Source organism: Asterias rubens, chromosome 6 (genome assembly GCF_902459465.1).
Source record: "Asterias rubens chromosome 6, eAstRub1.3, whole genome shotgun sequence".
NCBI classification, from domain to species: domain Eukaryota; kingdom Metazoa; phylum Echinodermata; class Asteroidea; order Forcipulatida; family Asteriidae; genus Asterias; species Asterias rubens.
In genome coordinates, this window is record NC_047067.1 from 10,649,340 (window position 1) to 10,663,836 (window position 14,497).

The window sequence follows — 14,497 nt, forward strand, 5'->3', positions numbered from 1 at the left end:
TATTAAGCAGAAAATACTGCTCGACAAAATTCTTTGCTAAGCAAAAATTGAGTGGGGCACCAGTCACAACATGGAAACTAAATGTAATTTTGGCTGGTAACCTGTTTATGTTAAGCAATACTTTTCTGTCCTTTTGTTTTGCTTATTGGCTTTATGAAATTGCTCCCTGCCCTTTGGCCGAAACAGTGATCCACTAGTTCCATGACTTGGGGTTATCATTTCATGCTGGAAGGACCGGACCCAATTTCACAAAGCAGTTAAGCAGAAAAATACTGCTTGAAAAATAGATTTGCTAAGCAAACATTTAGTGGAGCACCAGTCACGTAAACTAAATGTAATTTTGGCTGGTAACCTGTTTCTGTTAAAGGATTGGGAAACTTTTTGTAACACAAAACACAATGTCCACATATTTACATTTAACTTACACAGTTTGAAGATAATGATACTAATATGGTCTGATCACGTAGTACATGTATAAGGCTTCCCTTCAATTTACTTGCTGAGGTGCTGTAGTGTAGTTTTTGAGAATCGAGTAAAACAGTGTCACGAAAATACGTTTTACATGCTAAAATCATTTTTTGTTTTCTACCATCACTATCTTCAAACTGTGTAAACTTAATGTAAATCTGTGGACATTGTGTTTGGTGTCCTACAAAAAGTACCCAGACCCTTTAAGCAATACTTTTTTGTGCTTAGCAATGTTTTTGCTTAGTAAGTTTTTGTGTTAAGCAGGCTTTGTGCTTAAACAGCTCTATGAAATTGGCCCCTGGAGGACTATCTAGTACAAATCTTTCCATTTCAGCCCGCACGCCCAAGTGGTGTTTACTGTTGTTGGCTGTGCCGCCATTGCTGGGTCGCGGCAGTGCAATGTTTTGTACACAAATACATAGAAAAATCGTCATCTTTATTTACTCTTAATGTGAATTAGATGTCAAGAAATACTAGAGGTTTCTGGGTCTCATAGGAACCCCATCTCCCCCAGGCTTTTGAGCTACACGAGGGGTGTGACTGTACACTTAGTGTATCATGGCCTAGCCCTCTAGAGCACCAGACTCAAGTTATGGTGGCTAAGTCATCAGGATGTGGTTTGGCATCCAATGTCCTTGACTAGTGCTTCTTTACCACCAACCGGAAAATGGGTACCTGGGAAGGCAGAGTTGGTACTTGTAATTGATTAGGCTTGGGGCTACATACTTGGTATAACAGGTTGTATACTTCCCAGGGAGCTGAGATGGTTCAACATTCTTTTAGAACTTGAGGTCTCGAAATCAACAATCTAAATGCACACAACTTCGTGTGTCAAGGGTGTTTTTTCTTTCATTATTATCTCGCAACTTCAACGACTAATTGAGCTCAAATTTTCACAGGTTTGTTATTTTATGCATATGTTGAGATACACCAAGTGAGAAGAATGGTCTTTGACAATTACCAATAGTGTCAAGGGTCTTTAAATGAAAAATGTGTATAAATTTGAATAAAAATAAATCTAAATCAATCATGCAAAGTTTTAAATTCTACTTAAAAAATTGTATACTGTATGAGAGTTCCTTACCTCATACACGTTAGGCTGTTCATCTTTAAGTTTCTTCAAGTCAAGAAGCAGTGCCCAGATACCTCCTCTCAGTTTGTCCGGAATGCCCTTGTAGATGCGTCTTGAAGCCTGAAACCAAGATAGAAGACAATTCTAAGTCTTTAGAACACCATTCATATCAATATAATATTCACCAAACAACCTGACATGGGAGATATTGTTAAACCTTTGACACAATCTTTTCTGGTGAAAGTGTCTCAAAAAATAGTATGAAACAAACCTTCAGTTTTCTTTCAGAAACATAGCTACAACATGTACATGTATTTTAATCTAGGAAACATTGGAAAATGTCAGGACCTGACTTTTGCTTTGACCTTTTTGTGTGAGTGAAAAATATGTCAGATCTTGCAGCTGTTTGCGGCCACTTTGGGCATTTCGGTACAAGAGGTTTCTGGCAGCTATGGTCTCTAAAGGGTTAACAATGGTTAAAGGCACTGCGGCCGATTTCACGAAACGTTAGTATTAATCCTAACTCGAGTTAGGACGAGTAACCCGTCCTAACTTAGGATGGGTTCAATTCGTCCTACGTATTTGGATACGGAACTGAACCCGTCCTAAGTCCTAAGATTAATCCTAAGTTAGGAAAAGTTTGGTGAAATCGGCAGCTGGACACTAATGGTAATTACTAAAAATAATTATTAGCATAAAACCTAACTTGGTAACGAGCAATAGGGAGCTGTTGATAGTATAAAACATTGTGAGAAACAGCTCCCTCCGAGGTGACGTAGTTTTCGAGAAAGAAGTAATTTTCCACAAATTTGATGTCAAGACCTCAGAACTAGAAATCAAGCATCTGAAAGCACACAACTTCGTGTGACAAGGATGTTTTTTCTTCCATTATTATCCCGCAACTTCGAAGACCAATATTGAGCTCAAGTTTGTTTGTTATTTTATGCATATGTTGAGATATAAAACATTGTGAGAAACGGCTCCCTGTGAAGTAATGCAGTTTTCGAGAAAACAGTAATTTTCCACGAATTTGATTTCGAGACCTCAGGTTTAGAACTTGAGGTCTCGAAATCAACAATCTAAATGCACACAACTTCATGAGTCAAGGGTGTTTTTTATTTCATTATTATCTCGCAACTTCAACGACCAATTGAGCTCAAATTTTCACAGGTTTGTTATTTTATGCATATGTTGAGATACACCAAGTGAGAAGACTGGTCTTTGACAATTACCAATAGTGTCCAGTGCCTTTAAAAGATTTCACATGGCTGAATTCTGAAAGAATATACAATACATACATTTGAAACCTTGAGTGGCCCCTTCTCTGTTTTTTTTAGTACGAGGCAAAAGGGAAACATTTGTTAATAATGATTGACTATGCTTACCTTTTCACTGGGGTAATAACGCTTCCAATCTTTGATCATTTTCAGCCATTTTTTTGTCCTCTCTATTTCTTGATCCCGAAGCTATGAAAAAGGGAAAGTGAAGTTTATTAGTGTGGTGCGATTTTTAATTTTAAAACTCCCAGAATCTTGTTCAATCCCAAATAGGATGAGAGTGAATGGGTACCTCATGGGGGTTGTTGATTGTTGCAATTAATTAACAGCATGTATGTTCATTTTCTGGTGCTGCATATTCCTAAGGAATATATAAGTGTTTTGTGCAGTGTTTTCACCATGAACGTCGAATCCATCCACGTTTAGCGAGGTGACAGGTGGTACTAACTGCATCTCTGGCCCTATTATTCACAGACGGACACCGAGGAAATCTGGATCTCCAAAACTTGTCTTAAGGTGAGTTTTGGAGATGCCCATTTTTTGACAAACTTTTATTGCTTTCTTATCATTGAGGGCATTTTAAACGAAACAATTTCGCAGGATGCTTACTAACATTATAACCTTTATAACAAGCAGCATTCTCCCTTAACAGTGGTCCGCTGGCCAAATGCCAGTTAAAACGTCAGAGGACCAGTTACAATTCACTACAAGTGGTCCGGCTGGCTAGTTCAGTGGTGGAAGGCACCCCTATTTCATTTGAAACATGGACCAGTGAACAAGGTGATAGAAGAAAATGACAAGCTAACTGGTCCTGCTGCCAAATCACTAAAAAAGTTAAGGGAAAACTTGGACAAGGAGGCTTTTGGGTAATTTTTTTTGCATCTACTGTTCATCTACTGTACCTTTAAAGTTTGTCCATGAACTTATGTAGTAACTTGTTTTCATACAGTAGCCTTAAATCAACACAAAACCAAAACACCAGTGTGACGGGCACTACTCTATTTTCAGGGAGTTGTACAATGCATGCTCTAACATCTATAATTAGTCTATGATCTATGTCCTTTCCCAGACGGCCTGGTTCCGGTGCCAGGAATCAAGCAATAACCCCCATGCATACATGCAGTAATCAGCAGCTGTTGGTCTAGTAACCAAGACCGGCTATTTTATACATTTTAATTTCATTGAGCGTTATGAAATTCACTTTTGGGAGTGGAAAATGCAAGACACTTTGGACGAGTGCCAAGTTGCGATGTTATCCCTCCCAGCAGATTTGTTCGAAAGGATTACAAAGATGTTTCTGAAGTCTAGCGTTTAACTGCCCCAAATGCAGGAATCATCCCCAATGATTGAGACAAGCTCTGACAATTAACTTGAGTGGGATTTGGACCCGGGCCAGAGTTTTGCATGACAGTGTCTATTTTCATTGTAAGTGCATATAAGTGTTTGTGACAGACTTAAAGGGCTCAGTTTGACCCTGTGATAATGTTATACATGTAGCAACCAATTTAACGAAGTGCTAGGATTAAATCCTATCTTGAGTTTAACTTAGGATTAATCTTAAGGTTTATATGTTACAGTGCAAGGCTGGGACTCTTCCTAAGTCCTAAGATTAATCCTAAGTTAATGCAGGAAGAGATTGGTGAACTCGACGGCTGACGTCATTATGGTCTAAAGTTGGCACAAATTATGCACAGAATCAGTCCAGTTCTGGGGACTCACAATATTTACAAATGCATGTTTTAGAAAAGGGGTATAACTAGGTGAAATTCTTTCACAATGTTGTTTTTCTTTGAGAAAACATGGATTGACTTTGAAGCATTGCTTGTAAATATGCAGTTCAAAAACTTGCGAATGTAAAAATGGTTATGTGTTTACTGTGACATTGTTACAATATTTTAGGTCATACATGACCAGCATCATACATGACCAGCATAATATGGCATGATATTCTCATGGCCATTCCCTCTGAACCATTTTACCATTTACATCTGATATAATACTGAATGAGAAGTTTAGATTAGTGACACGTTCTAGGGTATAAAACTAGACAAGTGATGACAATGATCGCTAACTGTGCCCATCCTGAGATGGAAGAAAATGACTCATCAGCTCAGATAAGAAAAAGCAGAACACACATTTAATGTGTGTTTGGAAAATGTAGACCTTTACCACTATATTTGGCATTTTCTTAGGAGTCATGTTACTTGTCATTTCGATTCACTTTCACTAGTACACATACTTCCGACAACAAGTACAATGAACCTAAAGTCTGGGCCCAACTTCATGCAGCTGCTTAAGCACAAAAATAAGCTAAGCAAAAAAAAATGCTGACCAGAATAAGGTTACAAGCCAAAATACCGTGTCACATGTACATTTTGTGACTGGTACCCTGCTCATTATTGCTAAGCGGGGAATTTCTTAGCTGTATTTTCTGCTTAAGCAGCTCTATGAAATTAGGTCCTGATACTTTGATAAACATTAAATACATGTACATGTAGCCACCACAAATTGTGTCTTTGCTCTTGCTTCCCCCCCCCCCCCCCCCCCACCCCCCTAAACGTTTTAGACAGATTTGGCAAAAGGGTTACTGAAGCATTAATTGAAGCCAATCAGAGAAGTATTTAAGTTTTAAGGTAACGTTTCTCAGGCTCAACTTTCGGGGCACAGAAACTGATTTCTTTTTACTTTACTTCCAAGTGAAATGTTTCTTAGACTGATTTATACTATCAAAAGCTGCTGTAGGCTTCTAACCAAAAGTTCATTGTTGCCATTAATTTTAAGAGTGATTACCAAAGGTACACCTTCCCTTTAAACATGGTAAGAAGGGTCTAATTTCTTAAGCACATCTCACATGGAGAAGAACCAGGATAATAAGAATGTTCATGAGGACCTATTTTTTATCTGATAGAAGGACAACAGCAAACAACTTCAGTGGCTGTGCAAATGGAATGACCTTATTGGACATCGAGTATGCTAACACATGCACTTGTTATGTGCACAGGCAGCGTTTCCAGGTCATCCATGCAATAAGAGTGAGCTTCAACATTGGCAAGAACATACATGAAAACATTGTGCGTATTGGCAGTAAATACATGTACGGGGACTGGTATAAAACCTCTGTTCTGATGTTAGCCCAAACTAATCTCGTCTATCTGAAAATTTAACTCTTTCAGTGACAAGGTCGTACATTTACGTACATGTACAATCAATTTTATGTATTCCAAAAACGCCATTATACGATCTTTTTTAAGTACTAACAAAGTATCATCAAACATACATTGTGCAACCCCTAACAAACATGTTATCACAAGAGGGTATATTATCACTCAAGAAATACCATTGACTTTGGGGTGTATCAAGGCCACTCAAATTGCCAAGATCCATTTTGATTGGTGAGAAAGACTTTGTATTCAGAATTTTGAAAAACCTCAAAAAGCTTGGAATTTTTGGGGGTTCAAATGGGGGGGGGGGGGGGGGGGGGGGCGAAGTGAGGAAAAATGACTGTGATATTTTCTAAGACATTAAAGGTCATTCAGGCTTCCTAAGCTCTACATAAATCCCATCACTTTCCTCACTTCAAGACAAGAAGTGGACGCCACTTCTTGCATGACTTACCCTATGGGTTTGTGACCAGGGCAACTGTTCAAACACTTCAGCGTGCGTGTTCCCCATACTCTCATCATCTGCTTCGGCCGTCTCACGGCCAAACTCCGTCATGTCACACTGACGCCGACCCCTTTCTCACTTCTCTCTTTCGGTTATACTCGAGGGTTCCTTTGAAAACATGTACCACTAACTGTAAAACCAGACGTGCAACTTTCCAAATTGCAAACAAAAAGAGGAACTGGCCGATCACACTGAACTTTTGTACGGTGTTTTTCAGTTTTCTATGGTACTGTTTTGAAAAGAAACAGAGGCAATCAGCTGATCAGTTACAAAGTTGCATGCCTGGTAAACAGAGCAAAAGATTATAGCCAACAAGGAGAGTTCACTGCGTTGATTGAACTAGAAATGTTCACATCCAGTGAGGAAAGACCTGAAAATATTCACGATGACCTCAAATCCAGCGATGCTCACACACTCACAGCTAGACCTCGATTCAAGCAGAATTCAGAAGTGAGTCCATATGTTTCTATTCACTCTAGGAACAGATTGCCCATTTCGTGCATTTGGCAAAAACTTCCTAGTACTGCATCACATGGAGAAGAAAACAAATGAGTCTTATTCCAAAAAGCTTTCACCCAGCTTTCACAGTAGCTTATTCCAAAAGGTTTTGGCAATTTCTACTTGTAGTATCCAGCATGTTGGAGATTCCTTTGAGAATGAAATCAATGAATTATACTTCATGTACACACAAATAAATCCTTGAAGAACATCCTCTGACAGTCTTGACTGTCTAATCTTGCAGTTATGACAAAGCCAAAATGTATTCCAAAAAGCTTTGACAATTTCTACTTGCAGTTACCAGCATGTTTGGCTCTCCTTCAAGAATAAAATCCATGAAATTTACTTTCACCCACGAGAGAAAAATCCTTGAAGAAGAAACATCCTCATGAGTGTATGATCTCACAGTTATGATGAAGAAAAACACAGCGCCCTCCGTGACAATACCAATGGGAGGTCAGTGACGGTCAGTTGGTGTCCAGCTCTTCTCCCTGTGACAGCGTCCTGACACAAAAAAATGGGGTCCCCTTGGCGCACGATCCAAAACCACAGTAGCATCCCTATTACATAGCCGCCCGCAAGCAATGTATGATACGATGACATCGCAGGAGAAGGCCCTAATTTGTGACATCCTAGCACTATCTGTGTGCACACGGTTCGCTTGAAGTTATTCCAACACTTTATTTCGTGAGCCAAAAAAAGGGTACGAGCATGCACTGGAAGCAGTCTCCATACCGGGGCTCCCCTACTTGTTGCACACTGCAAAGCTGAGTGGAAAAAAGTCCATGCCTTGTGTTCCTAAAAAATGAGTGAGTCACTTTTTAGAGTCAAGTCGGAAAGTCACTCTTAGGGAAGTGCCAGAACCTTCCTGACAGTAATTGGTTGGATACTTTTTTTAAAAGATCAATAAGTCATAACGTCAAAACGTCAAATGAAAACAAAGCAAGTCTATATTTGCGGGGGGGCAACCCAATAGAATAAAGCCAAATATAACAAAGGAGATTGTCAACAAGAGAGTAACGAGACGCTCCAGCATTATCAGTTTTAAAATTTCAATACAACCTTTTTTTATAATGTTCTTTTGGACTCCAGACTGTTTTTAAAATGCTTTGATACTGAACAAAGTTGAAAAGCTTTTGGCGGATGAACTGCCAAAAGCCAGCCTTTGTATGGAAAATTCAGTAGAAGCGCCAGGCGTTATTACCGAGTACAGATGAGGAGTAACACTAAGCCAACTCACTTTCCCCTCAGCTGCCAGAGTTGTTGATGAGCAGTGTGAAACCATGATTATGCAATATTACAGAGACTGCGGACATGAGTTTTACTTGAAAATAGGAATTTTAAAAAAACTTTTAAACTTCTGTGCAGTTTTTTTTTTTTTATCCTTATTAAACTACTTTAACTTCCTGGATTATTTATTTGAAGTAAACTACAACAGGTTTTTAAACGTGTTTGTACTGTAGGTTTTAAGATATTTTAGGGCCCTTAACACTTTTCTGAAATTGAAATATGTACAGGTTGTAGTACTTTCAATAAACTCTTTTATACTTTCCTATAAAGTTGTGTTTTTCCCCAATTGGTTGGATAGCTTTTTATGAGGGATTGGAACTGTAATTTACATACACCAGAAGGATTATTCACCTACATGTACAATGGTATACGTATAGATTTCAGGGAGATTTGAGAAAAGTATCCTCACCACAAAAGAAGTAGACATAGGAGCAGAATTATTTTAAGCATGATAAAAAAAAAACAGCTACTTGAACTGCAGGACTAATTCTCTACATTACACATTCACGACATTAAATATGGAGCTTGGTTAATAAAGTAAATCAAAGATTTACCGCCAAGTTTTTTACATGCCAGGAGTCAAACACGTACACACATCTGAGCAATGATGTTTATCAGCAAACATCATGCTCAACTGCATTTTGGAGGGAGTTTGGGGTAAACTGTAAAAATTTGAGTTGCTTAAAGGCAGTGGACACTATTGGTAATTACTCAAAATAATTATTGGCATAAAACCTTTCTTGGTGACGAGTAATGGGGAGAGGTTGATGGTAAAAAACATTGTGAGAAACGGCTCCCTCTGAAGTGCCATAGTTTTCGAGAAAGAAGTAATTTTCCACGAATTTGATTTCGAGACCTCAGATTTAGAACTTGAGGTCTCGAAATCAACGATCTAAACGCACACAACTTCGTGTGATAAGGGTGTTTTTTCTTTCATTATTATCTCGCAACTTCAATGACTGATTGAGCTCAAATTTTCACAGGTTTGTTATTTTATGCATATGTTGAGATACACCAACTGTGAAGGCTAATAGTGTCCACTGCCTTTAAAAAAAACAATTATTTCTCCACATTATGATTTGGTTTCATTTCAGCCTTTTAACTGATAATGTGAAAGAATTTCATCATTGTCTACAATGAAGAACATACCCTTGTGTAGCTACGCAAGAGACCGTTTCTTTTGCCCACTTCAAAAATGTCTGAACACCTTTGGGCAAAGGGCTTTTACATGCACTATCCTATAGAATTTCCACATGTGTAGTTGATTCGTACATGTATGGACAAATTCACTCAAATATGCGGTTGCTAATTCAGTTGTAAATGTATTATGACCACGTACAAAAATTAAACATTACTTCAAAATTAGTGTGGGATGTGTGCATGAGTCATCAAGTGTATAATGTACATGTACATAGGTATCAATCATCAACATTACCTCCACATGTGTGTTTTAGTATTATGTACTGTACATGTACTGTTATTGTACATGCAAGTCATGAAGGAAGCCCATCACAAATGTGTAATAAATAAGGGAAAGGGTTAAATGCTACATGTATCACTCTTACAATGAAGTGAAGGGAGCCCTCTATTGGCTCCTTGTGTCCAGGTACAACTGCCATGAATTTGAGCAATGTACTGTGGAATGAAAAGCTCTTCATAATGTACATAATTATACACATGTACATGCAATATTATTCACTAGGATCGTTGGGTGCTGAGGGGTTAACAATCAAAGAGTTGACCATCATATCTGCCCTCGCTGGTGCACACCTGTTTGTCAATCAAGTAAATTGACTTGCTAACCTTCACAAACACAAAAAGTGGCTAAGCACAAACAAATCATGCTTATCAAAATAAGGTTACCAGCCAAAAAGTAAAACCTATGACTGGTATCCTGCTTTCTTTTGCTTAGCAGAAGAACAGTTTTGTATGAAATTTGGCCCAGGAGGAAAAGAAGCAAATTATGGCCACGTGTCCTGCCCAAGATTACAAGCACCAGGATCAACAAAGAATACATATCTACTCCAACCTATATTGTAAAACCAGTCTCATGTTGATAACTAGAGCAAATCTAGTAGAAATGTTGAGACCAGTACAACTCATTCCGGTAGTGAAGTTTATAAAGAGAAGTCCCCTCGATTCACTAAAGCTAAAGAAGTCTACATACGGTACCTTCCGCCCGGGTAGCAGTTACTAAGCAGGACAGTTCGTTTCAGAACTGAGAAGTCTCCAGAATTCAAAAAATCTACTCCGTGGTAGTAGAATATATAGCAAGACAAGTTTTTCAAAAAAACAAATCTACCAGGCAAGTACATGTAGATACACACATGGTATTACCGTAAACCAAATTTATAATAGGGAGGTTTAGCTGCTTGTTACGCGAGCAAAAACGTGAATTTGAACGTCAGAAAATTTTGTTGTAAACATCTCACGTGTTTAGCATACGTGAAGTTACCATTACTCACGTCAGGTGCAGATGTCATGCCTGAGCATGAAGTAAACCCAAAGTGATGACATCACCAAGAAACAACACAATTATTTGGCGTTCACGTTCACGTATCTGCTCGCATAACGTGCAGCTAAACCTTGCTATTGATACTTCACCATGCAATGCCTCAAATCCCATTACCTACATGTAAAACTAGCTAACTATCTCACCTTTCTCTCTTCTTCATCTGGACTTGGCGGTAGCTCATGCTCTCTTAAAAAAAAAAAATGACACAAAGAGAATATCAACCTCAGGAATTCAAATTTGTGAAAAACTAACATGGTTACCAACGCTGTAAAAAAATCCCTGAAGACTCTCACGTGAACCACGGAAATACATAAACTGTATACTGGTTTAAAGTAGTTCAAAGGCACATGGACACTACTGGTATAATTGATAGAAATTGAAAACTTGTAATGAGCAACGGAAAGCTGTTGATACATGTAGTAAAAAACGTTGTGAGAAACGGAATCCTCTGAAGTAACATATAGTTTTTTTAGAAAGAGGTTGATACCTCACTAAAATGTTAAAAGACTTCAGGCCCGAAGCCTTTTAGACATCTGAAAGCACACAAACTTGTGCTACATGTACAAGGTATTATATTTTGCTCTCTTGCATAATCAACGACCAATTGAGTCCAAATTGTCACGGATTTGTTATTTTGTGCATAAGTTGGGATACACCAAGTGAGAATAATGGTCTTTGACATCTAGAAAAGGTGTCCAATGCTTTAAAGGATTTGGGTACTTTTTCAAAATGTCCACAGATTTACATTTAACTTACAGGGTTTGAAGATAATGATAGTGGAAAGCTTCCCTTCAAATATTACTAACTAAGGTTGTGTAGTTTTTGAGAAATGAGTAAAACAAGTCACAAAATAATTTTGGTCTCATGAGACCAAAGCTATTTTAGCATGTAAAATCCCCTTAACCAGTTATGATATTATACCAAAACCATAGCATAACTGGTTTTAACCACGTTATCACATGCTATAACTGAGACGAAAAATTATTACTTATACTCATTTCTCAAAAACTACAGCACCTCAGTAAGTAAAATTTCAAGGGAAGCTTTCTACTATCATAATCTTCAAACTGTGCAAGTTTAATGTAAATCTATGGACATTGTGTTTTTTGTTAGGAAAAAGTACCCTTTAAACAAGTTACATGTATACAGCAAACTACTGCAAGGTGTTGTTAGCGACAGTGTTATGTTGAACCCTGTTGGTATGTAAAGTGCACAGTATCAGAGTTACTTACTGCAAAAAGCCGTATTTATCTGTGAGTTTGTAGATTATATAGGATGCATCCTCCCATGGGTCAATGCTTGCACCATCTTCACGACCCTGTCAGAAAGAAGGAAAAAACAAACTGTTTTTTTAGTACAAAATTTCATAAAGTTGTGTTAATGTTGGAATTTATGCTTTGGATACCACGCATTTTAAAAAATGTGTTCAGGAAATTCACTTTCCTCAGGTTGGTAGTTCTGATAAGCAACGTGAGGGTTCGAATCCCGATCTTGACATTTGTGTTCTTAATAATGCGTATTCAAATAAGTTCTACCAGTTTACATATGTACTGTATGTTTCAAGTCTATAAAAGTACAATACTTTTTTTCTCCTTTTCAATTAATGGTGTTCCATATATATGTACACCATACTTCACGTACATGTTGTACAATCACACACAAACAGGAGAAACAAAGCATTGTTTACAATGTACATGTAGTATTACCTCATGCATGCATACATGGTAGTCCATGTACTTAAAGAGGCTCCAAGGTTAAATTTGTTTTGAGGGAAAAAATTACTTCTTATCACCTAATCCCTACTACATCCATTGGGACTCTATCTGAAAAATGGGTGCATCCCAAACCTGAATTTGACCTTGAGCCCCTCTTCATAAAAAAAAAAATGTGCAATACATTAACAGAAGATATGAAGATTGTACACTGTACATTATGTGCATGGATGATGAATGGCCGATATGAGGCACTGGACACTGGGTTTTTTTTTGTACATTTTTTGTTACAATAACCAAACGTGTCCAGTGCCTTCAAAGTATAATGCAAAATTCACAAAGATAACAGTTAAATAGACAGCCACATTGATTCAAATATATAACAAAACTCAATAGTTGTCAACCACCAGTTTTTTTTTAATCGACACTACTCAAAAGAGAATCACGCATGGTGCTACCGCAAAGTTTGCAAACCTCACCTAATTATACTACTCCCATGCAAAGTTATAAATCCTCCTTCCATAAAAACTCTTTATCTTGATACAAAATTAACATATCAAACTTGTTTTTGTTTTTTGACCCCTCTCAAAATGTCCTTAAAAAATGGATGAAAGACAATATCTTTATTCTATCCACTTTTTTGATTGAAACTTGAGGGTAATTAAAACAAATGCATGAGCTAAAATTATGTTCAGTGTAGCCTGCATGTCTCCTCTCAATTTGAAATGTACTTTTTGGATGGTTTCATATCCTTAAAAAAAAAAATTATGGATACAAAGTAGTGCCCTTTACATACTGATGGATTGTTTTCACTTTTCATTGTTTGCACCAAGTTTTGCTTTTCATATTTCATATTTTTAATCTTTAAAATATTTTAATCTTATCCCTACATTACATACATGTACCATGTAAAACTCCCCTGTGAAAATTTCATTTCAAAAAGTGTGGTTTAGAGATGTCGCCGAAAATCTGGTGTCCACGCAGGAAGAATAATCCTAAATTAGAATACACAATCCGAGAAATGTTTTATGCATGAAACATTTCTTATCAGATTGTAAATTATACACGTCTTTAATCCCTTTCTCTAAAACAACATTCCCTGGAAGCGAATCGTTTCTATGCATGATCTCCAGTTGCAGTGCTTCTTCTCAAGTAAGTTTATGCAGTAATTAATTTTTGGAGTAATTACCAAAGGTATACTTGTAACCTCCCTTAAAGGGAATGTTTACATTTGATTATCACTCTTAAAGGCAGTGGACACTATTGGTAATCACTCAAAATAATTATTAGTAGAAAACCTCACTTGGTAACCAGTAATGGGGAGAGGTTGATAGTATAAAACATTGTGAGAAACGGCTCCCTCTGAAGTAACGTAGTTTCGAGAAAGAAGTAATTTTCCAAGAATTTGATTCCGAGACCTCAGAAAATTAGATTTTGAGGTCTCGAAATCAAGCATCTGAAAGCACACAACTTTGTGTGAAAAGGGTGTTTTTATTTCATTCATATCGTGCAACTTCGACGACCAATTGAGCTAAAAAAATTCCAGGTTTGTTATTTTATGCATTTGTTGAGATACACCAAGTGGGAAGACTTGTCTTTGACAATTACCAATAGTGTCCAGTGTCTTTAAAATTAATCGAAATCAAAACTTTAGGTTACTACAACTATGGAGCAATAAACTAGTTTGTTTCTCCATGCTACAACAGCTTTAGTATAACAAATTTTGAGAAAAAAATCACTTCAAATTAATGTGGTTAGTTTGATTATATATAGAAGTATGATGTAGACAATCGAACCGTTCCCAAAACCAAGCGTAAACCCTCCCTTTAAGATACAAGTTTCTAAATGAAATGTTATCATAACAAAACAGTGTGTGGATATTAAAGTATTAAAGTAACATCTGCAATCTCACAGAGTGATATGATTTAGAATGGCTGGCCTACAAGTACATGTACCAGCATCATAATCTCCACATAGCATCAGAGTGATTGAAAATAAA

At 37.4% G+C, this 14,497-nt stretch overlaps 1 protein-coding gene across 2 annotated transcripts in view; it reads right to left on the reverse strand.

Annotated features, from left to right (window-relative positions):
* Nucleotides 1–14,497, reverse strand: part of LOC117291367 (USP6 N-terminal-like protein) — a 53,088-nt gene that overhangs the window by 16,504 nt on the left and 22,087 nt on the right. For both annotated transcript variants that reach the window (XM_033773017.1, XM_033773016.1), the window contains exons 4-7: nucleotides 12,019–12,104; nucleotides 10,930–10,972; nucleotides 2,926–3,006; nucleotides 1,553–1,660 (exon numbers count right to left, since the gene is read on the reverse strand). In XM_033773017.1, coding sequence (XP_033628908.1) covers nucleotides 1,553–1,660; nucleotides 2,926–3,006; nucleotides 10,930–10,972; nucleotides 12,019–12,104 — 318 coding nt within the window. The remainder of the gene's footprint in view (nucleotides 1–1,552; nucleotides 1,661–2,925; nucleotides 3,007–10,929; nucleotides 10,973–12,018; nucleotides 12,105–14,497) is intronic.